At 36.7% G+C, this 23,477-nt stretch overlaps 1 protein-coding gene across 2 annotated transcripts in view; it reads left to right on the forward strand.

The window, feature by feature from the left end:
* The window catches only part of HGF (hepatocyte growth factor), a 57,351-nt gene that overhangs the window by 22,315 nt on the left and 11,559 nt on the right, over positions 1-23,477 (forward strand). For both annotated transcript variants that reach the window (XM_026794807.2, XM_026794809.2), the window contains exons 6-13: positions 1,127-1,247; positions 6,119-6,237; positions 14,821-14,995; positions 16,439-16,566; positions 17,969-18,071; positions 19,869-20,008; positions 22,008-22,046; positions 22,511-22,607. In XM_026794807.2, coding sequence (XP_026650608.2) covers positions 1,127-1,247; positions 6,119-6,237; positions 14,821-14,995; positions 16,439-16,566; positions 17,969-18,071; positions 19,869-20,008; positions 22,008-22,046; positions 22,511-22,607 — 922 coding nt within the window. The remainder of the gene's footprint in view (positions 1-1,126; positions 1,248-6,118; positions 6,238-14,820; positions 14,996-16,438; positions 16,567-17,968; positions 18,072-19,868; positions 20,009-22,007; positions 22,047-22,510; positions 22,608-23,477) is intronic.

The raw sequence follows: 23,477 nt of genomic DNA on the forward strand, positions 1-23,477 counted from the left end.
AGAGAGGGAGACTGGATGGGAGAGAGAAAGAGAAGGAGGAATAGAATAATTTACACAGAGCTTGAGAATTTGCTAAAATCTGTCATTTAAAGATAAACTTATGTGAACTGCAAATGGGATATTTGATCTGGAGTTCAATTTAGGATGAAGACTTTGGTAGCTGATGGTTTGTGATATCTGTAATTCCTTAAAATAGTATTTTCTAAATGATCCTCCCTTACAATTAATGTAATTGGGAGTACATGAGAAGTTTGTCTACAGTAAATTCTGGTGATTTTTTTTTATATTTTCAGACCTTTCATTCTAAATTTTGTTCAACAATGCTTTCAGATTCCTTTGGTAACTTTTGACCACTCTCTCCCTCCATGCACCCTATCCTCTTTCCCACACTGAAAACGTATCTTAGTTTAAGTTGCCAAAAACCATTATCTTCAAAAAGATACAGTATCATACATAGCTGGAAGTGCTCTGGATATATAAAGAGACATACTTTAATGCACTAAAATTGGGATTTCGCCAATATTCTGCACTTAAACTTGTACTGGAATTATACTGTGACTTAGAGTGATTTAGAAAAATAATTAGGTGCTAATTAGGTAATATCACCTTTAAAAAATGCTTCTTCCTTAGCTATATGTCTCTCTCTCTTATTAATTGTAAGTAAGGTTAATAAAAGAATGGTAGAAGCATGAATGCCTGTAGTAGGTCCCCTCTACCTGCTTCGAAACTGGAAGTGTCCTACAAAGTGATGTAAAATTTAAGCATCTGAATTATCATTAACAGATAAAATTGTATTCCAAAGGGCATCACACATACCAACCCAACAGAAAGATATACTTTTTTAGTACCTCTTTAGGTTCATATCATTATATAAAAACAATGACACATTGGGTTTTTTTATGTTGGTTTCTTTGGTTTTGTTTTTGGTTTCGGTTGTAGTTTTTTGTGGTTTTGTTTTTGGGTTTTTTGGGGGGGTGGTTTGGTTTTAATTTGGTGGGGGGTTTTTTGGGGGAGGGGTTGGGGGTTTTTTTTGGTTTTTGGTTTTTTGGTTTGGTCTTTTTTTTTTTTTTTTTATGGTGTAAGCATCAGTGTAGTATATGACTAGTGTCCCATTTTTCTTTCCTAGTTGAATGCATGACCTGCAATGGAGAGAGTTATAGGGGGCCAATGGATCACACCGAGACAGGCAAGGAGTGTCAGCGCTGGGATCTTCAGAGACCGCACAAGCACAAATTTCGTCCAGAGAGGTAACCCCTCCTACGCCCAAGCAAGACCATGTGGTCATAATTTGAAAATTACACACATTCTGGAACCAGCTGAGCAAAACTAGCATTAGCTCAACTGAAATTTATGGAGTTCACCAGTTTTAGATGCTTGGGCTCCTGGCCCCTGGTGTAGGCTGGCTACTGACACAATGGAGATGCAGGATGGAAAGTAGAGGCTGTTTTGTGCAGTTACATCTGGGTACATCCTGTGCCTGACTAGTGTGCTAATGCTGCTACCATTTTAATTGATCAAAAATTTCTCCCTAGTTCATTGACAGTAAATAAATAATTTCTGAATATTTCTGTATGTATTGGTATGCAGCTGCAGTCAGCTTAAATACCTTAATCACATAGTAAATAATGATTTAAAGTAATAAATTTTCATTAGATCTCTTAACACAATTGATGAATATAAACTTCCAATATTGTCAAATAACAATATCCTCCAATATTGTCAAATAACAATATCCTCCTTTTTGCAATATAGAACAGCTTTAAAGCTGTAGGTGACCTTCCATAATAATCACATTTAAGTATCCAATTTGTTTGACTGAACTGTTTGACCATTACATCTGTTTATTCACCCTGGGAAAGGATTTAATAATTCTGTTTAGCATTTTATGAACGTGGATTTCTTTATTAGACATGTTTTCTTTTTTTTTTTTTTTTTTCCTTTTTAATTTAGGCACTGATTCACAGTGCCAAAAGCTGAGTCAGAAATAACAAGACAAATTTCATCCCTGTTAGCGTTTGTCCTACAGGGCCAAATTCATCCAACTACAAAGGGTCATCTATAATACACACTTCTGAAAGTATTGTGGGAGGGAGAGGCTGGGAAGGGGTTAGGCCACACAGGAGGGGGTCTGTTCATCTCAAACTGGACTACAGTTTCATTTTAGTTTTATTCTGGATTTTGGATTAATTCAATTTATATATTGTTTTGAATAAATTTAAACTGCCAGACAAAGACTCCAAGAATCAACAACATCAGAATCATTAAGACCTTCCACTGAAAGTATCTTTTTAAATGTTAAAGTGTTTCACCAAATAAAGCATTATTTTTGTTCTAAAAGATATGGGTACTGGTGGGTTTTAGAAAGCCTGATTATTCAACAAAACATTGAGGATCTGGAGTTTTGGAGCTTATGTGGTATAATCTCTTTTTTCCCTTGGCTTGGATGATCTGTTTCATGAATAATAGCAGTCTATCCCATTGTTCTGCCTCAATAAATATTTTGTATTAGCAGAGCAGGACTGAAGATAATCTGTTTCTGAGTTCTGCCATGCACTTACTGTGTATTCTAGAATAAGTCACAGAAAGAGTTTTGTTCCTTTGGAGTGAAACATTTATAGAACTCATGGGTACAAACAATAATAATTTTACTGTCAGGAGGAAATTTCTTTTTTTCCATTAATTTCTGATTGTTTTGCAAAATGACTTTTCAGACTAACCACAGTCTTACGAACAATCGTCTTCCTCTTTGAAATAATTCCTTCTGAACACATCTTTTTGAAAGTTTTCAGACAGTAATAAAGTGCTTTTGTTTTTTTTTAATCAAAAAGCAACCCGTCCAGATTGAACTGACTTCAGTGGGCTTTCAGAAGAGTAATGTAGTCCAGTATATTTCTGATACACTGATGTTAATTAGCTCTATGAATGGTCACTAAAAGTAGCAGCAATTATACTTTAATTATACCACATTTTTAAAATGCTGAAGGTTTTGGTTTGCTGGGGTTTTGGTTGGTTTTTTTTTCTTAGTTGTATAAATTGAAAATAAGAGAAAAGGTCTGGAACAAATGACCCATTAAAATATACCAGTCTCTAGAGACACTTAGAGTATATCATCCAGGTGTAATGTAAATAACCTGTAAACCAGGAAGGATTATCTGGACAGATTTAAACCTATTTTCATTTATGGATTCATCAGTTGCAATGATGAAGAAAATTGGTAAAGATGGTAATGTTTCCAAATGCACAGGTCTGCATGCTGTTGGACAGTGCTTTTCCTCAGGGTAAATGCAACTCTCTTTTCTGTCACCTCCATGAATTGTTCCACATTCACTCCCCTCAGAGGTCTGTTACTGAAGATGTTTACTGTCTGCTGAGATGTGATTGAAGCAAGCAGAAGGAATTCTCCCAAACAGTTCCTGTATGGCCCATTTCCAGCTTTTAGTGGATGCAGAATTATATTCTGAAACTCCACTTCTCTTGTATTCTCCTCACAGGCAGTTGTGCCTCAGGATGGAAGGAAGACCACTGAGGATAATGTCTTAGGCATAGAGCATCATAAGGGGAAAAATTTTGTGTCCTTTTCTGCTCAAACTCAAACATCCTGTGAAAATATCTACTGCATGGAGGAAAGTAGGGTTGAAGTGTATCATAGGAGGTGAATAACTGCAGACATTGCTTATTTAGTACCCTGGTACTAATAATTTATACTAATTTCTCTCTCTTGTATGAAAATTTATTTCATAAAAAATTAAGTTTCCAGTCCTACATGTCTTTAAAAATAAAACAAAACAAAGCCAAAAAACAAACAAAAAGAAAAACAAACAAAAAAACAACCAAGTAAACAACAACAAAAGGGGACAAGAAATATTGGTGAAGAGCTTTAGATACTAAGTTTGATTTTATTCTGAGGAGAGCTGGAAGGGTCAGCATCTGTGTCTTTAAAAAGAATAAATTTTATCTTTTTGGCTAATACTCTCCTCCCTTTTCTCTATAAACTGAGATAAAGTCTTGATTTTGACACCAGATATGTATCTTGATGCTTCATTTCAGTTCTGGCAGTGAAGTACAGCTATTACTGTTTTAAGGGGAAAAAACCCAGAAATATGTAGAGTTCTAGAAGGTCTCTCATGCCTCAGGCTCTTTCTTAGATCTAAGAAAGGGGTCTGTGCCCAAATATACTGGGGAAGGAAGAGTGTGTACAGCAGAGAGACAGCTCTCAGGGATCCTGCATAGCCTCACTGTTGAATTGTGTGGAACAGTTTGAAGCCCTCTTATTTATCTTATTGCTAGTAATTGTTTCTTAAAGGCATTAGTTGACCTTTTTTATAGCAATTGTTGCTTGCTGGGTATGAAGGAAGATAGAAGCCTCCCTTAATATTGGGGAGGAAGAACCATTGACTGGGAAGTCTAGTTTTGCTCTAGAAATGGACAAGTAGATCTAGTCAGTGCAAAGATATGGCTCACAGACACCACACCATCCCATGAAGACACTCAAAGCTGGATCCTGGAAGAACATTTCTACTGAAGTTTTAATTAATAAATAACCCATATTTGATATACTGTGGGAACAGGCTAAATATAATATTAGGAAGGATGGAACATTCAGTGCAAAGACAGATGTTTGTATCCCAGGACATGGATTCTTTGCATCAAAAGCTGTTTGAAATGCGTTTTGTGAGCTGTGACTGTAGATACTTTGCCATTCCTGGATTCACTTGGTTCTTGGGTGGTAACATGCACTTTCCACATTGTTTGACATGGAACATGTTCCACCAGCATCAAGGCTCATCACTGCATCTACTGGGAGGCCAAACCCGTATAATTTTCCTCTGTATTATTAGCCCATTAACTATTTTTTTGGGAAATCCTTGGACACAACTTGTTCTTTACAGTTTGTTTTACACCTAGCAGAAAACAGGGTACTGCTGCTAGCTCTGAAATTACCATCTTCTTGACTACCATTGAATTAGCAGTTTGGTGAGGTTTCTCCTTGGTAGTTTTGTTGTCATTTTTGTTTTCTTTATGTCTTTTTGAATTCAACTTAAATCTTGTCCTTGTTCCTTGTATAGCTGAAGAAACCTGACTTTTCCTAAGAAATGGGAGATCAAGTTGCAAATGAGTCAAAATTAACATGATCATTTGACAGAAAAAGCATCCTAGCAAAAACATGCACTTGTAAATCATATTTTCATCTGCTTGTGTGAAGCACATCTGCTTGCAGTTGTAAATGGATTCAGGTTCCCAAGTAGTTAACTTTATTGCTCTCTTACATACTTTTCAGGTTTTCCTCAGAGGCAAATCTACTTTTTGTTTCTTTTGCAAACAAATTTCAATAAAACTGGAAGGCCACAACAATTTGTATTCTCTAGAGAAAAAAAAACCCAACCTGATGCATTTATCCCCTTCAAGTTTACAGATGTTAGTATCATGTATTGATACAAAAACCCCCTACATATCTTGGATATCTGTCTGATAGTCAGTGATGCTGTAGGAATGTGGAAGCATTTAAATATAGCACAATATTATCAAGTCTTAATGAGATAAAGTGAGACTGAATTTGTTTACTTATTTTTCTCCTTCTTTTTCCCAATGCTTGAAATGAGGGCATGACCAAAAATAAGCTCTGTTACAAAAATGGAGTTATCATTAATAGCAAAGCTGCTCAAAATATCTTCTAGTTTGAACCCAGGGCTGTTGCACTGAATAACCTGTTTTCTTAATGAGTCCAGCATGGCAGGCAGTATTTAGATAATCCACATTTAATTGGTCTGTTTTAAAAAGAAACGAGTGGCTTAAGTGTCTGGTCATGGGTTGACAGACACAAGAGCAAGAGTTTAGCAATTAGTGGAGTTTGCCTATCCGGTACCCTGTGCATTAGCCCAGCAGGGAGTCCCCTCAGTGGAGGTCTGACTCTGCTGCAGATTTGGAAAGTGTTTATATGTTATTAACTTTTTAACAGCGTTAGAAGTATATTTGCATCCATCCTACAGGATCAGACCCGAGGTTAATAGGAACCAGCTCTTGTTTGCCTCTGCTGAGTCTGTCCTTTAAGTACCTTGCAGAAGGCAGTGCAGTGTTGCCAGGAAGACTTCCCTGACGCGTTTCTCGTTGTGGTTTGCAGATATCCTGACAAGGGCTTTGATGATAATTACTGCCGCAATCCTGATGGCAAGCTGAGACCGTGGTGCTACACTCTTGACCCTAACACCCCCTGGGAGTTCTGTGCAATTAAAACGTGTGGTGAGTTCAAGCAAAATTTATTACTTCCTTTTCCTTTCCAAAATCTGGACATAGATATTTCAAGCAGCATAGGACCACCGCTAGTTCATTCATTTGCCCTTCATTGGCTTTTAAAACACAGCTTTCAAAGAGGGTCTCCTATAAACACTTTATATTCAATCTGGACAGGAAAGAAGAGATGAGTGTTACTTACCACTGGAATATGTGTTTGTCTTGTGTACTGTAAATTGCATTAAAATGTACGAAAATCAAGAACTAAAGAAATGAGGCATCAAAATCATGAGGATCTCATGTACAGTATCAGTTTGGCCATGCTGGACATTTGTGTTATCATTTGAGAGTATCAAATATCATTTGGGGCGCACACACAATCCCTCCTCAGTGTCCTCTGCTAACAACTTTTTACTGCTTTGCAGTTCTAGGCCTTGGGTCCTGCACATTATTCAGTCTTGTGCTGAAGATAGAATTATTAATTTCCACATGGGTCTCTCTGTGATATTCAGCACTTTATATCAAAGCAGTCCACAGGCAATGAATTTCTTTTCATTTATCAGTTACAAGATGGTGGCATTTGTTAACCACACTTTAGAGACAAGGAATTGAATCAAAGTGACATTGAGGCATACAGTTGTTGATGCTCACTGTGAGATGCTCTTGTTTAGCATTTTATAGATTACTACAGCATGTTATATCTACAAGGTTCAGATCATCTTAACTTTGGTGACAGCTCTGAAAGCTCTATTTTACTGATAATTAGATGTCTTAAATGAGAAGTATAGGGATAAGGAAGGTAGAACTCTTGGTCTTCCTTAAAAACTTGAGCAAACCAATTTTTCTGTACTTTTATGGTAATACTGGGGCTAAGGCAGATGGCAGAACCTGCTTTACTGAGACTTGCTTTAAATATTGGGATGGGTGGCAGGGAAGAGGTAATAGCCCTGACATGAAACTATCTGTGTGCCATTGCTGCCTAAAGAGGGATTCTCCACCTTCACTTAGAATTCTTATTAAAAAAATAGACCATGTTTTCAGCCTGAATCACCAATAATTCAGAATTTTCTCTCCTTGGCTCTTTGCAGCTTAGGCCAGTTCCAGTGTCTTGGAGATTCAGTCTGATCTAATAAAGTTGTCCATTTTTGAAATCCAAGGATTGAGTAAGAATATTCTATACCACCTGATGTAATTTAACTTGCTCTATCTCATGTCATTGTAATTCCAGTATAAGGTAGTTAAATTATCAAAAATATTTCACTGTAAAAAAGGCAAAGTTATTTTGATACTTTGGGCAATGTCTACTCGGGTTCTCCAGAGACAGAAGAAACTTGGCAGGATTGCTGCTTGTTTTGGGTCAGGCATCCATTAAGTCACATCCGTTTGGACATCTTACCTGTGAAATTAATATCTTTGTATCTAGGCTTACTGATAATCTTTGATAAAGGAGAAAGCTCAGACTATCTCCTTTGTGAACACATTGCTTATCTGCGCAACTGAATCATCTTTCAATTTTTTAGTTGCTCCATTAAGTAAGGAGCTGCTGCTTTGGATTTTTGGCCTGTGTTGGTTTGGGTTTTGTTTTGGTTTGTGGTTTGTTTTTTTAAACTAAACTGTGCTTCCTACACTCCTCCAATTATTAGATAACGTATGAATCATGTGTAGCATACTAGAACTGTTCTTTTCCCCTGTTACTATTATGAAAAAAATATTCCTAAGTTACAGCTGACTGTTTCACAAATGCAACTTTTATAAACCTTTATCCTTTGGCATTTCCTGAGCTGATGTGTCAGTGTTCTGAGGATTCACATCTGGCTTTGTTGGTCACGTAAGCTTACGCCTCATGCAACTTCCAGTATCTACAGTCTGGCCTCAGCCTTATAACATAGTTAGGTGGGAGATCTCCTGAAAACCACTGGATTTTCACCTTTGTCTACCGAGTCATAGCAGAGCCCTGAAGAAAAGGTAAAGATCAACATGAAATTAAAAACAACTCCAAAACACAGTGTAATGATTTTCATATTGTGATGAAAGCCTTTTGTCTCATTTCTAGGCAAAAGTTCACTGAAGGAACTGGAAATTCTTTCCTTCAGTTAGAAACTATATTAAAATCAGTGGAAATTTCGCATGTAAAACTGTATTTCCCCTGCAGAATACTGTATCTCTTTTGAAATTAATAAGGCAATCTCTATGAAAAAAAAGTTTAAAAGTAGGGGTCATGAAAGCTTAATCCAGCAGATATTTTCAAAGGGTTTTTCTCACAGGCATATGACATTGCCCTCTATGTAAGATTCAGTGGTGCTCAACGCTTTCCTTTATAACCCACTGAGGGAATTTATTGCTGATGCTACTGTTAAATCACCATCTTGATGGCCAGAATACTAAAAGAAATTATTTCAGTTTTCTGTCTTTCTTGAGGCACATAAAAAAACTGTTTTCCCACCTCCTAGCAGGGAGCCCAAAACACTTGGCTATTCTGGGTTTCGGTGGCTGCTCTGTGTTTCAAATGCTGGGGCTGTTTGCAATCTCAGAACACTAAAAAGAGAACATCATGAGTTATAGGTCTTTATAGCTTTGTGGTTTGGATTCTCACACAGGTTTTTAATTCCTATGCTGAGGACTGTTTATTTAATTTACAAGAAATACTAATTAGGAAAAATGCTTTGCAAATCCAAGTCTTTGGACCATATACAAAAATGTAGGTGTCCTCTCTTTGGGGAGTGACCACAAGGCAGCATGCTGCTTGTGGCTTTTTGCTACATGCCGTGAGTGCTAGTGTGCTTTATAGCCAAAATGCTGACAACAGCTCATATACAAAATTTTCAGCAAAAAAGTTGGTGGAAGGAAGCGTTTAGAAAATAAATATGGTTTTAAGACTGAAGAGAGAGAGGGCATTGTAATTTTACTTCCAAGCACAGAATGCAGCATAAAACATTGTGGCTTACAGCCAGGGCTGTGAGAAAGAGATGACAGGAGCAATTAGGAATTAGAGATGGCTCAAGCTGCAAAAACTGGATTTGGATTAAGACTTTGGGGACCCCAGGACTGGTTTGAAGTTGCTCACATATGTGTCTGTGGTTTTGGCTTGAGACAATTTTTAGTTAGAAGAGAGGATAAAAGGACAACTAACAGCAATGAAGAAGTGTAGGACGAAATGAAGAAATGGAAGGAATGCCTACAAACATGAAAAAGGAAAATGACGGGTATTTTGGCATAAATGAGAACATTGACTACAGGGAAGACAGGAGTAGGGAACCAATACTGATTTTTTTAAAGCCCAAATGGGTAGCAGCTCCTCTATGGATGAGCTTTACAGAGGTGCTGAGACCCATAAAGGAAAATACATATATCAGTCATTTGAGAACTGCAGAGCTTTTTGGAATTACTGTGTTAAGGACAGTGTTTCATTGATGCCTACCTGAATTACTGTGTTAAGGACAGTGTTTCATTGATGCCACCTGATGTCCAGCCAGCCCAGATGCCTTTACTGTGGATTCAGCCTTTGCCTCCAGTAGTCACTGAGAGTAGTCAGGGGTGAGTGGAACTTGAAAAACTTTGAGAAAATTAAACAAAGACCTCCGTTGAATGGGAAAGAACAAGTAATGAAAGACCAAAATTGAGACTCTAGCTCTAAAATGAACTGTTGCAGTGTGCCTGCAGCTTTTGGGAAGGCAAAAACCCACTAATATTAAATTAGTCATTCTTTAGAAACAGAGATTTCAACTGTCCATTTGAATGCGCAGCTCTGATTAAAGAGTTATTTACTGAATCATTGTATGTAAACAAATAAAAGTTAGACTAATTTAAATTTAATATTTATGTAAGATAAAGAAGTTTATAGAAAGAGGCAGGGAAAAGAAGCTGATATTTAGAGGTTGATAAAGTGTTGCCTTCCATCATGCTTTACAAGGAGACAAAGAATAGGTCCAGTGTTCAGTGTTCATGCAACAGCTTAATCCATATTGCCTCAAAAAGGATCCTTCTCAAATGTTTTTCATAATTTCTATGATAATTTGAAAATGAAATTTAGGAATTCCAGATGTGAAGAGACTTTTTTTTTAATAGATTTGAAATAAAAATTGTGTGGATTTAAAGCCTTGTTGTAGACACTGGAACAGCCTGGAAAGATCTCTCTGTGCTCATAGACGAATGAATTGTATGTGTAAAGGTTTTAGGTGACAATGAGTCCTTTAGTACTGTGATTCTTAGGCTTGGCTATAATTGATTTCTTCACTTTCTCATATGCTTTTACTGAAAAAAAAGGCAAAACACTGAAATCCAGTTGGGTCTTTCTTCCATTCTTGTACTGTGCCATGGTACATTGAAGAAAACTGAGCATGAAACTGAGCATGAGCAGCTTCAAAATGCCACTCAGCTTTCTTAATAACACTTGCAGGATTGCATGGATCATGTTTAGAATCCACTTTTTAAATTATTTTGCTACAAATCAGAGCACATTTTCCTTCTGTGGATTGACACTGCAGAAGAGACATTGCATGAATATAAGCATAAACAGGTATTTTCCTCATGATATAATTTAGCAGTCTGCTTCTTTTTTCTTTTCCAACTGTGTCTTTTTCCACAAATACATAGGTTGTATTGTCATGAAAGATCATGTATTCTCCAGCAAAATCTCTACCTTCTTTTGAGTCAGTGTGATTCTCACCATCGACCTAAAATTTGTGCAGGATTTTCTTCTGGGTCACTGGGATTAAAGTGTGAAACAGTGTCTAGCTGGTTACTTCAACTGTGGAATGACTCAAGGCCCCTGCTGATTCCCTCATGCTGGTGTTGCTGTGAGAACCAGAGCTGAGAGGACTGTCTGTGGCTTTACACATAAGGCTCTGGATGATAATTCATCCTTTTAAGATTCTATGAATGCATGAGCTGGCCCATATTTATAAAGTTATGTATTTTGAAGTATCAAAAAAATGAGGGTTTTATGGAAAAAAAAAAAAAAAAAAGGATATCTTTGCATTATTGCCCTTTGGTTGGGGACTTGGAGTGAACATGTGAAGATAGAAATACTGCTAATGGGAAATCCCCTCATGTGGCTGTCTGAGTAACATGTTTAATCTTAGTCACCCAGAATTTAAAAAAAGAAAACAAAAACCCACAAAGTTCAAAAGCAACAAAATGCTGCTAACTACCAAATTCTTCCATTCATAATGAACTTTCCTACAGGAGTAAGAAGTGCCACTTAATCCATAAATTATAAATAGTAGTCTTTTGTAAGGTGGAATTTTGTGTGATCTTTCTTTAACAGTACTTTTAATCTTGGTTCAGAACTAAAGAAATTTGAACTAAAGCAAAAAATCCTGGGAACTTCCATTGCGAAATATTAGTAAGTACTTCAGAGTAAGGATTGCTGGCTGATTTTAAATTAATGTAACTAAATTCATATTGTCTTCCTCATTGGAACAATCCCTTGGATTTTCAGATCTTAATTTATATTTTTGAGGATTTACTGGGATAAGGATGAGAACTCAATTTTATAGACTTTGATCTTGATCTTGATCTTGATTTTGCCTTGTAAGAGAACTGGTGAGTGTGGTCTTAGGGCTCTTTCACCAATGCTCTGTACATCTGATGTTCATGCTCAGATTTATTAAATTTATTTAATTTGGTATGTGGGTGATGAGTCGTTAGCCTCAACAACAAGACCAGTACTGAATGGAGATGAGTATGTAAGTTGTAGGCTTAGACAGCCTGGGCAGTTCTTATTTTGGCAAGTGCTGCATAATCTGCAGTGTCTGGTGAGGCAGGCACTGCTCCTCAAGCTCTTGCCTGTTCCTGTGCACACCCAGCCCAACTTTCATTAACAGGAATAGGGAGACTGTTCCCATCATGCCTGTTTGTGGAATCGGCAGATGAATGAAGGATTTCTCAAGCCTTTGTTGGTAAGTTTTGAGCTTTCTGTGAGACTCAATAGCTAGAACGGGAATTGGTTCTGAGGGCACAAGCCCTCAGAATATAAGAATTTAATTTTGGAAATATTTTGGAGTCTCATTTTTCATGTTTCAAAATGAGACATTTGTAGTATATGCAGGTGGTGCAGCAGGAAGAATCTGGGGAGGGCTCTGTGGACCTTTTGGAAGAATCAAACTGATTTATTAGTTAAAATAAGAATATTTTACTGATCTCTCTCATTACTAGAATTCTTATTGAAAGCTGCCACAAGCAATAGCAGATAATCATGTAACAGATTTTGAAACAATTTCTCTCTTAGTCATTATAGTGCAAGTCTTTCCAGAAGTGGCTTGGCTGTGCAAATATGTGAAAGTTAAGTTCTTCTGATGCCTTTACATTGTATATTTTGACATGGCCAAGTTGTAAAATCTGATCTACAGGTAGAGGTCACTGTCCAGACACATAATGTAAGGTTCAGCAATTAACTGTGCATGTGCAGATGTACAAGAAGGAATGCTCTACAAAATTACTATGGCCTTGATTAAATCAACTGATGCATCACTTATTTCATTTCAGGCATCTGATTTTAAAAAAAACAAACCCACATAATATATAAACACCGACCTAATTACTTTTCCTTCAGCATGACTGAGTACACAGTAGATGCCCTATACAGTTAATTACAGTTGAAAAAGTAACTTTTTGTGTATAGATAAGGTCTTTGCAACAGCTTATATTTGATTGATTTTTTTGTACATTATTATTTAAGAAGACTTTTTGCTAGAGTTATGAAATTTTAATTTATTAATTTAGTTTGGAAATATTATGAAGCCAGGGTATATGGAGAAATTTATCATCTTAGGGAATTCTTCTGCTCCTGCCCCCTGAGGTCTTTCCCCAGATCTCTTTCATTTTTATAAAAAGAGTGTGTATATTTGAAAAAGACTAATATGTATTTGGATGTTGCATAGCAATGTTCACTCTAATCAGCTTAGAAACTTTTTTAGAATATAACTTCATTAACTTCATTTGTTTTCATATATTACTTATAATGGAAAACAAAAATATTACAGCTATTCATTACTATAAGTTGTGTGAATTCATCTTTTTGTAGTCTTATTATTTAAAAAGTGATGTTTAAAGACTAAATATAAAGTTCCTAGCTGCACGAGTGTTTGATGAGTTCCCCTATAAAGAGTGAATTTGTCAGCCTGCAGAAACCTTGTGATACTTGCAGTGCCATATCCTTTTGACTTTGGAATGAGCTTGGAACTCAAAATCCCGTTGAAACAGGACAACATTTGCTTTGGGAAGGAGGGACAGGAAATGAATTTGACCATGAAACACTGACTTGAAAACATCAACCAGATGAAGAGCTAAAGGGATGCATGGATACATGTATAATTCAACTGCACAACTTGATGTTATCATCTGACAGGGAAATGATCTTTAACGTCAAAGATCAGTCAGCAAATCAGCCAAAACCATCTGTTATGACATTTGGTTTCCTTAAGATCCATATTTTCTCCAAGTTCATGGAACTGGCTCAAGTTACCAGGAGTGAACTACAATATGAGTAACACACAAATAGTGTTCTATTCACTGGACCATTTGAAGAAAACTAAATAAAGAAGTTTATTGACATATTTTTTGCTGGCAACTAATACTTTTAAGATAATTAATAAAATTAGTCTTGTGAATCATAGCAATTACCAACAGATATGCAGTTTCTTTTGAAATATTGTATTGGGCACTTCTGAGGATATTGAAGGATTGCTCTTACTGCAGTGTATTTAGTTTTGTACTACTTTGTATATATCTGATGCAATATCTGTGCCATTAATTTGCAATTATGAAAATTGCATAAGAAATAAAAAGAGGCTTTTAAGTTATGTGAATGAGTCATTTCAAAACCACTGTTTTTCTGAATTTAGTTCAAGACAGCCCACACCAGGGTGAGTGCAGAGTATATCAACATCTGTAAGAGATCTTGAGTCTGATGAATTTGTTAGTCTTTAAAACATTTTTCTCTCTGTAGAGAATACTGATCTTTGATTTCAAAAGCTGGGGTTTTTTTTTTCACTCTTTTAACCATATGAGGCATAAAAACCAAACCAAACCAAAACAATCTTCTAGAAGAATTCAGCACATTATCTTATAATAGTATCTATAGTTTTTTATTACTGTTTTTTATCTGCATCTTTTTTTCCCTATGACCTGATATTCTGGGAATTCTTTAAAGAAACCCAATTGTATTTTAATCCTACAAATATGTGTTACCATGTTTAACAGTGCACATGTGGGTGGCCGCTTAGTTTTTTAAAGCTGAGGGAATGATATTTGCTGAACTTGAAAAAGTGACCAGGAATATCTTCTAACCTCCAACGGTGCAGCAAAGGCCAGGTGTTTCACACAAGAAAATATTGCAGACACTTTGCATGCAAGTGGATAAACTGCATAAAGTCTGGCACTTATTTTGATTTTGGATTATTGGTGGATGTTGTAAGTATGAAGAGGAGAAAATTATTCTATAATCACATTGGCAATTTCAGCAATAAAACTGCAATTACCATGATTCGAACATCATGCAATCCATGACTCTGTCAGTAATGTGGAGTTCAAACGTGACATCCTGAGCCATTCTTAAGAGAATGAAAGAGCCCTTCTTGTCTGGGTCTGCAGAGGAGAGCGTGGTGAACAGCACAGAGGCGGCAGCCGAGACCACGGCGTGCGTCCGGGGACAGGGCGAGGGCTACCGCGGCACCGTCAGCACCATATGGAGCGGGATCCCGTGCCAGAGGTGGGACTCCCAGTTTCCTCACCAGCACAACATCACTCCTGAGAACTTCAAATGCAAGTGAGTAGAGACATGTGGGCGTTATTACTGCAATGGGAAAAGAGCTGAGGTTTAAAATGTTTAACAACTCATGCCACCAGGTTAGAGCATAGGGCTCTGTCCCTGCCCCTTGTTCTGATGCCTCCACTCTCCCTGCTGAGCCTCAAAACCATTTGAGCCTGGGAAAATCAGTCCTTGAGATCTCAGAGGAACAGTTCTAGATGAACTTCTGTGAAACCCTTTCATGAGCCTCTCCTTCAAGCATCTATTCACCAATATGATGGTGAATGGTCTGGATGTGTTCCAGGCTGGGACCTGAATCCCAGCAGCTGAATCCCAGTAATTGATACATTACCACTGGATTTTTTTCATGGAACTAAAAACTCCTTCAGAACTTGATTGCTGACTTTAATTTAATATGTCCTAAATACTACCTGAATGTAATCTTCTTTGTAATAATTAACACCCATAATATTTGAAGACACTTCTTTGATTTTTCATATTTTAAATCCTTTTTCTATCTCATCACTAAATAGAGATACAACAATAGGACTGCTTTTACTTGACTGGCCACTGGTCATCAAACCTTTCTGTATGGTTCATAAACTCCCGACTGCTAGTTTTATGCAGTTACCTTAGTAATGCTCATTCAGTCCTTTTTTAACTAAGCCTAGAGGAAACGTTGCTGACCAGATTGGAGCCACAGCCCAGTTTGCACCAAATATCTTTATTGATGGGTAAATATCAGTTAGAATTACAGTACTAGGCCCATTCTTTCCATAGTCTGTTATCAGCAAGTGCTGCAAATGTAAAAAACACAGTGAAATATGGAGATGCACAGAACATGGCAACAACTGTCAGGAGACGGGGAAATAAAACTTACATTTAAGAGGTTTGAATATTTCATGCAAGCTGCAAAAGACATTTAAAGATATTCCCTTGTGACTAACTTTTACTTTAAAGGTAACAGCTGTATAGAATTTCGACATACACTTTTTTGTTTTCCACAATTCAGCTTCTTAAGTGAGTTACTGATAGTCTAAGTCACTCTGTTTCTCCAAACTCAGCAGAACCATTTGAAGTACAAGGAGTTTTAAGCACTTTGATAATGTTTGTATTTAAAAGCACTTGTAATATATTGCAGGTGTATCCAATGTCAGTTGCATGCAAATTTTGATGGAGGATCCGGAATGAAAATATTGTTCATCTTCAAATGAAATCTCATATCCCATCAATACATGTGTCTGCTGAAAATGAATTTCCACAAACACATTTCTATTACAATTTTTTTTACTTTTTCACACTGCATTCTTACTGGCTCCTCATCTCCTTGCACTTGACACTGATCAGTAACACAGAGACCTGAGCGAGCCAGTATTTTTGTTAATTCATGACAAAAAACAATGGACCACATTGGTGGGTTTAGGTTATCCCTGCTGTGAGCTAACATATTTATTTTTACAGGGATTTGAGGGAGAACTACTGCCGAAATCCAGATGGATCTGAATCACCCTGGTGCTTTACCACTGACCCAAACATCCGTATTGGTTATTGCTCCCAGATTCCTAAGTGTGATGTATCAAATGAACAAGGTAACAGAGGAAAGGGTGATAACAAGATTTCAAGTGAATGCCATACTGTTCCAAACATCAAGTAGACAGCCTTGAAAATTGGAGAAGTTGTGTCTGTATTACACCTATGTAACTCTGCTTTGGATTTATTGGCATTCTTGGGGTTCATTGTGGTGTAAATGAGATTCCTTTCTCACTTTGTTTGTAATTCCAGCAGGGAAAGCTGTAGCAAAGATTTTATTTTACCTGATTTTTAGACAAGGCCTATCTATGCATCTGCTCTACTGTCTTTACCTTTCTTAGTTTGAAAGGCCTTTTTCCACAGCTGAGATGATTTCCTTGGTTCACAGTCTTTTTATGATTGCATATCAGGCTACCAAAAAGCGATTTTTTTCCCCTTTTTATTTTCTTGCAAATACCTCCTGGTCTAGAAGGGATTGATGCTCTGAGTTCTTACCTTTTCTGCCTGTGAGGTTCATTCTGAGTCTTCAGGCAAATGTTTTTCCCATGAGGTTTTGGTATTACTGTAAGGAGTAATGTTGCATCCTAAATGGATGTCAATCACAGCATAAACTGAGGCTAAGACCTCAGACCTATAACCCTACATCAAGCTGCATTAACATCTCCGTCTTTAAATTTTAGCCAGTGTTACCGTAAATTTAAAAAAGTTGCAGTTGCAAGACTTATGTCAGAGAAAGGATTAAACTTTTACATTCATACTGTGTTTCTTGTTGAGTATAAATTATCAAAAAGTAAAAATACTGATGAATATGAAATTAAGTGCTTTATGCAAAATGTCTTTATAGTACTGATAATTTTAAACAATTCTCTTGAAAAGTCTCAAAAAGGCTTGTGATAAAAGCTTATGAATTAAACATGACTTCTGCTGGAGCGAACAAGCAAGTTTTTGAATGACATTAAAATTAAAGTCATGATGATTTTTTGATTTTGCTGAAGTACTTAAGTCTAGAATTATATATTGTTGCCAATATCTTAAAACTACACAAAGCTAAACCAAATGCCTGTTCTTTTGTGGAAGGAGGAATAGGGGACCATTTTTTCTTGATTTTGTATAAACTAGCTTCTGACAACTTTTAGGATATTCTATGTGGCCTTTCTAAATAAATCATAAACCAACTCTTTATGGAAGAAATTTTCCAAGTCCATGTAAGTAAGGCAAAATTTAAAATACTGCTGTGTTGGAAATGAAGGTATCAAACAGGATATTATCTATGTAAATTTGAAAACTAATTTCCATTTTTCTTCTGATCTGATTTATGCAATTGTCTTATTAATAGTGTCTAGGATTTGCTTAAAAGAACACTTGTCTTTGGTAATTTGGATTACTGATGGAAAGGAAGAGTTTTCTTCTTAATGTTGCACAATCACCCTCCACTTTTTTGTCTCATCCTTCTTTTCTCAGATTGTTATCGTGGCAATGGCAAGAGTTACATGGGGAATCTGTCCAAGACAAGATTTGGGCTAACTTGCTCCACATGGGACAAAAATATTGAAGACTTACGTAGGTGTGTACATATGAAACACAAAGAGATGGTTCAGTGAGTCCTGAATAAATACTGCCTCCAGATGGCAACTCTTTTTCATCTGCATTGATTCTAAAGTAGCCCCTTATGTCCTGGAGCTTTTAGTATCTTTGTTTTCCTAACCTTTTTTTTTTTCCTTTGTGTTTAAATATATTGCACAACATGACTTTTTTCCAGGCTAACCAGTAATTGCAGGCTTTGAGATGTTTCTTAGTGTTTAGTTTACTGGCCTATTTTACCCTATCCTTGTCCTTGAAAGTTTGCTATAATGAGCTGATATCAGAAATAAGAGGAAATTGCTATCTCATCAGCCTCATCTCATTGCTCATGCTCCTTCAAGGAGGAGATTGGACTTGAAACCACCTAATGTCCCTTGCAGCCTGAAATTGACTCTTTAGTCTACAATCTAGTGACACTGACTTCAAATGCCAATAAAAAGACCTGCGATGTCTGTAGTTTATCATTACTTTGGCTTCATATTCAAGTAGTAGAAATGGCAAATTAATTTATTTTTTGAAGTAAAATGAACTATCAGGACTACGTATAACATGAGGGATTCATAAAACGTTTTGCTGTGTATGAGATATCACACACACTGTGATATGTGTCTGTGATGAAAACAGTTTCTCCTTCATTTTCCTTTAGTTTCTGAAGCTGATGCAAATGTGTCAATATTAGCTTTGATACTTGCTGTAGAGTCACAGTGCTGAACATACAAGCCATTGTCCTTTGGAAGGACTGTGTAGGTCAGGAAGTCAGCCTTTGGGGAAGCTGAATTGCAGAAGGCAGACTTCAGTGGCCCTGTCTGCTATCATCAGCTGGACTACATGTGTTTCTTCCCTCAGATGGGGAGAGAGAGGTTGCATATTCAGTGTGCTGCCCAGGGAAGGGAAGCAGAGGTTTAAGCTCGTGCTGTCTGAGAAGCATGATAATTCCTAGTTTGCTATGACTGAGGCAGTATAAACCTACTGGATGCTTGATGCAATTGCATTCATGTAATAGAGCACAGATCATTCTTACTCCCATTTCCTTTCTTACTTCCCATTTTCCATCTGGGAAGTTTTTTGAGGAGTTATCTGTCTCATTCTACCAGTTTCTCAGGTTATGGGTGTTCTAGAGGTAGCATGAGTGGTTGGTTATGAACTGAAGGAGAAGTACAGCTGTAGCTAAAGAAGCCTGTATCCTTGTATCTGACAAGCCAGAAATAAACTTCTGCTTCAGATTTTGGCCTCAAAATTTCACCTCTGCAGTGCTTCACATAGGCTTGCAGCTTAGCTGACCTATCACTGCAGTTGGTCTGAGCCATTCATCTTTCTCATTGCCTGCTGCTCATCCTTGCTTGCTTTCTTAGTTTGTCTTTCTTTTGCCTTTGATTCAGCTTTGTAGACTCAATGCTCCCTTGTGCTGTTAACGTGCAGGAGATAGAACCTGTGCTCCCCAAAGAAGGCTGCAGATTTTCTGAGGGCATCACAGGCACTCTTCTAATCAGTATAATGATCCCTCCTGAGGATATCTAGAGATTTTAGCTTCAGTGGGAGATCTAGAAGCCTCCCAGCTTTCCAGTGGACACAGTGCTTAAAAACCAGAGGAAAGTTGGACCCAGATCCAGAAAATATTTGGGTCTCATCTTCCCTTTGATTTCAACCAGCCCTAAACCCTGACCTGTAGGCTTCTCAATCAGCTAATAATACAATGTGGAGCAAAGCAACATTTAACCTTTGAAAATTTGGGCTATAGTATAAAGCTTTTCAACACTTTGAATTTTTTTTTTCCCTGTAGGCATATACAAATATTCAGAGAACCAGATGTTAGTAAACTGAAGAAAAACTATTGCCGCAATCCAGATGATGATTTTCACGGTCCCTGGTGTTACACAGATGATCCTCTTGTGCCCTGGGATTACTGCCCTATTTCTCGATGTGAGTACTTGGTACGCTGCTGGCACTGTCAGCTGTGCAGTCCCAGGGAAGCCACGGTGTCACAGGCCTGTGCACACCTTCCTATTGTCACTTGTGGCTGCAAAAATGTGTGATTCTATCAAGAATCAATTGTGCGTGACTGAGAAGGAGCAGACAGAAGCTGCTTGTGCAATATATGAACAAGGGGTTCTTTTCCTTGACCAGCTTGGAGATTTCAAGACTTATTTATGCAGCAGGAGCACAAAGGGGCTATTACAGATGGTCAAACATTTTCCAACAGATCTAGCTATTGAATGAGGGCTGGATGGAGACAAAGAATTGTCTAGCGGTCAGAATGCTGGCTGTGGCCTCAAGAAACCCAGGCAGAGTTATCTTCTGGGCTACAGGCTTCAGAGACTCTTTGTGTGATCTGTCTTTGTAATGTTAGGATAACTCACTATATATATGCTGAAGTGTGTATGTGCTATAGCGATTAGATTCTGCTTTTGGATGTTTATGGGATGATTTAAGTCCTGGCAAGAATTAGGAAAATCATGCCTCCAAAGTTGAATGTTTAAATCTAAATAGCTTAAATAAACAGAATTAAGAATCCTAGGGAATTCAGCAATAAACTGATGACAAGTAGAAAAAGATAGTTTTATGCTAAAAAATGTGCAATTCACATTTATGTTCATAATCTTTCTCTTCAACTCTTATTTCTAAGTTACTCTGCAGTATGTCCTGGGAGAGCACTTAAATGGTAAATCAGGCTTTTGAATGCATGTCTGTGATCTCCAGAGGTTAAGGATAATGTTACACTCATTCCTAGAGGCAATCTACTGCATTTCCTCACAGCCTGAACTCCAGCAGCTCTAAAAAGTGGTATTTGAAGTCTCAGGTGATATTTTGGCATCTATATGATGTGTAAACAAAACTGTGAAAAAGGTTATTTGTGTCAATATAAATGAAGAATAGCTGAAAAAATATACTTTTTATTCACTCATTCTGAGTTCATTATTTGGATCTATGAATTCTTAAGATGTACTCTCAGCAAACATTTTTAGGGCACCCAGAACTGGTGAGTAGTATATTTCTGCAATCAAACACCAGAGTGGGACTATGCCAGTTTAACAATTGTAATATATATGCACATACATACAGTTATACATAGAAACGTATACATAGAAAACATGTGTGTATGTGCATATATGCATACATATATGCACATGCATATATGCATTTGTGTATACATGCAGAAATTTCACTATGGATATAACAGCATCTATATATATGAATATACCTCTGTTTGTATGGTGTATCTATATATTCACACATATATTTTCTTAATGATGGAAATCTATCTGGATGAGACTATTTAAATTTTTCTTGTGCAAGTTTTCAGCAGCTACCCCTGTACCTCTAGCTCATAAGGCTGGGTCACTCTGTACGTGTCACTGAAGGTAAATATTTAGAAACAAGTTTAAGCAAACTTGTTGTAACTATTTTTTAATTGGACTAGATGGAAGTACTGAACCAGATTTTGGGGATCATGTTTTGATAAGAATAAGTTTTTCCTGATAGGAACCTAAAATGACTTTCAAAGTTTTTTAAGGAATTGAAAATTTCCTTCAGTTTTCTTTGGATTTAATCACATGACTTCTATAGTTCCTAAAAGCTTATATAAAAGTGATAACTTCATTTCTCAGCAATTGCTTGTTTGAATGAAACATGTAAATTGAACATGATAGGCAGCCTGATGTCTCCAGGATTCAGCCAAGAAGAAAAATGCTTGACATGCCTGCTCCAAAATGTTTCTTTCTTATTTCATTCTATCGGAATGAAATTCTGCCCTCTTGTTAAGCATTAATGAATGCTGCTTTTGCAGTGTACTGAAGAAATCATTGAAGTTTAAAACTCTGTGAGCCATTAAACTTAACAATATGTCATTTGCTGTTGAAATGTAGTAAATTTTTAAATGTATTTTAATTTTGTATTATGGCTGTCTTGTGTGTCTGTCTAGGTGAAGGTGATACAACTCCTACTACAACCACCGTGGATGGTAAGTTTGTGTATGAACTGTGCAGTGCATGACTATCCTCTAAATCTAGACATTTCTTTCCAATTGGGAAACCAAGTAAAGATTAGTAAAGTTATAAAAAACCCACCATACAAACTGAGCAAAATTAATTTTACAAGAGAAAAATGGGGAATAGCTTTGTTATATTTCTTTATCTATTCTCACTGTCATGTCTTGCCAGTAGTGAGATTTGGTAATGAGCTTCAATGTTTGCTCTTTAACTATGTAAATCTCAAAAATCTATTTAAATTTATGTATTTTATATTCCCTATGGATATTTAAATAGAGCTGCTCAGCTTCACTGAAGTAGTTTTGATGGCCTAGAAATATATTTCACTAGCAAAGGAAAGTTAATAAATACAGACCTTCTTGTGGTCCTTATGTGCAACTGTGCAGGTTTTCTACCACTGTTTTTAGTAAAATGTGATCTCTGGACCTGCTTTCAGATACTGCCATTCCTTGTGCCTCAACAAAACATTTGAGAGTTGTAAATGGAATCCCAACACAAACTAACGAAGGATGGGTGGTTAGTTTGACGTACAGGTAAATATCACTTTGATTAGAAGGGCAATGCAACTACTAGGATATTTGTTTTAGAATTGTAGAAAATGTTGACCATAATAACAATAAAAGAAGATTTATACATTGCAGTTAAGTTCTGTAAAAGCAGAAAATTAGCATTCCTCTGATGTCAGGTGATGCCGTAGTATTCACTCTGCTGGTAGAATGCTTTATATGTTCATTATAGCTAACATATACACATGAACCTGCAAAGTACTCATAGTCTTCTGTTCTTCCACTTAGCTACTGCAAACCTTTTCATGACACTGGCTTCACATTCACCATTAAAGTGATTATTAAGAGACTTATAGAAAAGAATTGAATTTCAGATCAATATTTTCACTTTGATGGCAGAACATTTATTTGTGCAGCATAGGATTCAGGATTTATACCTGTGTCAAAGAAAGCTGTCCCCTATGACATGGCATGGAATTAATATTTATTTGGTGTTAAAAAAATAAGTAAGTAGGGGCTATAAGGAAATCCTTTTCATTCTGTACAACAAGATCCTGACATGTACAACTTGTGTATAACACATGTATTATATTATGGCAGATCTTTGCTGCTGTGTAAAAGCCAGAACACAGAATGGCTGCTTCCTATGCTCTTTTCTCTGGTTCATAACTCATCAGCTGGAAGTGTGAATCATTAATTTATAACAGGATATATCTCATGCATCAGCCCTGCTTCTTCTATCATGAAAAATAAAAGTTAAAAAAAAATCCTTTTTCTGCTGGCCCAGACTAAAGGGAAGCTCAATTCTATTAGCTTATGATTCATCATCTCATTTAAAACTATGTTTACAAGAGGTATTAAATGAAAAATGGAAGTAAAGGAAAAGATAAAAAATAT

The sequence above is a fragment of the Zonotrichia albicollis genome, chromosome 4 (assembly GCF_047830755.1).
Source record: "Zonotrichia albicollis isolate bZonAlb1 chromosome 4, bZonAlb1.hap1, whole genome shotgun sequence".
Taxonomy (NCBI): domain Eukaryota; kingdom Metazoa; phylum Chordata; class Aves; order Passeriformes; family Passerellidae; genus Zonotrichia; species Zonotrichia albicollis.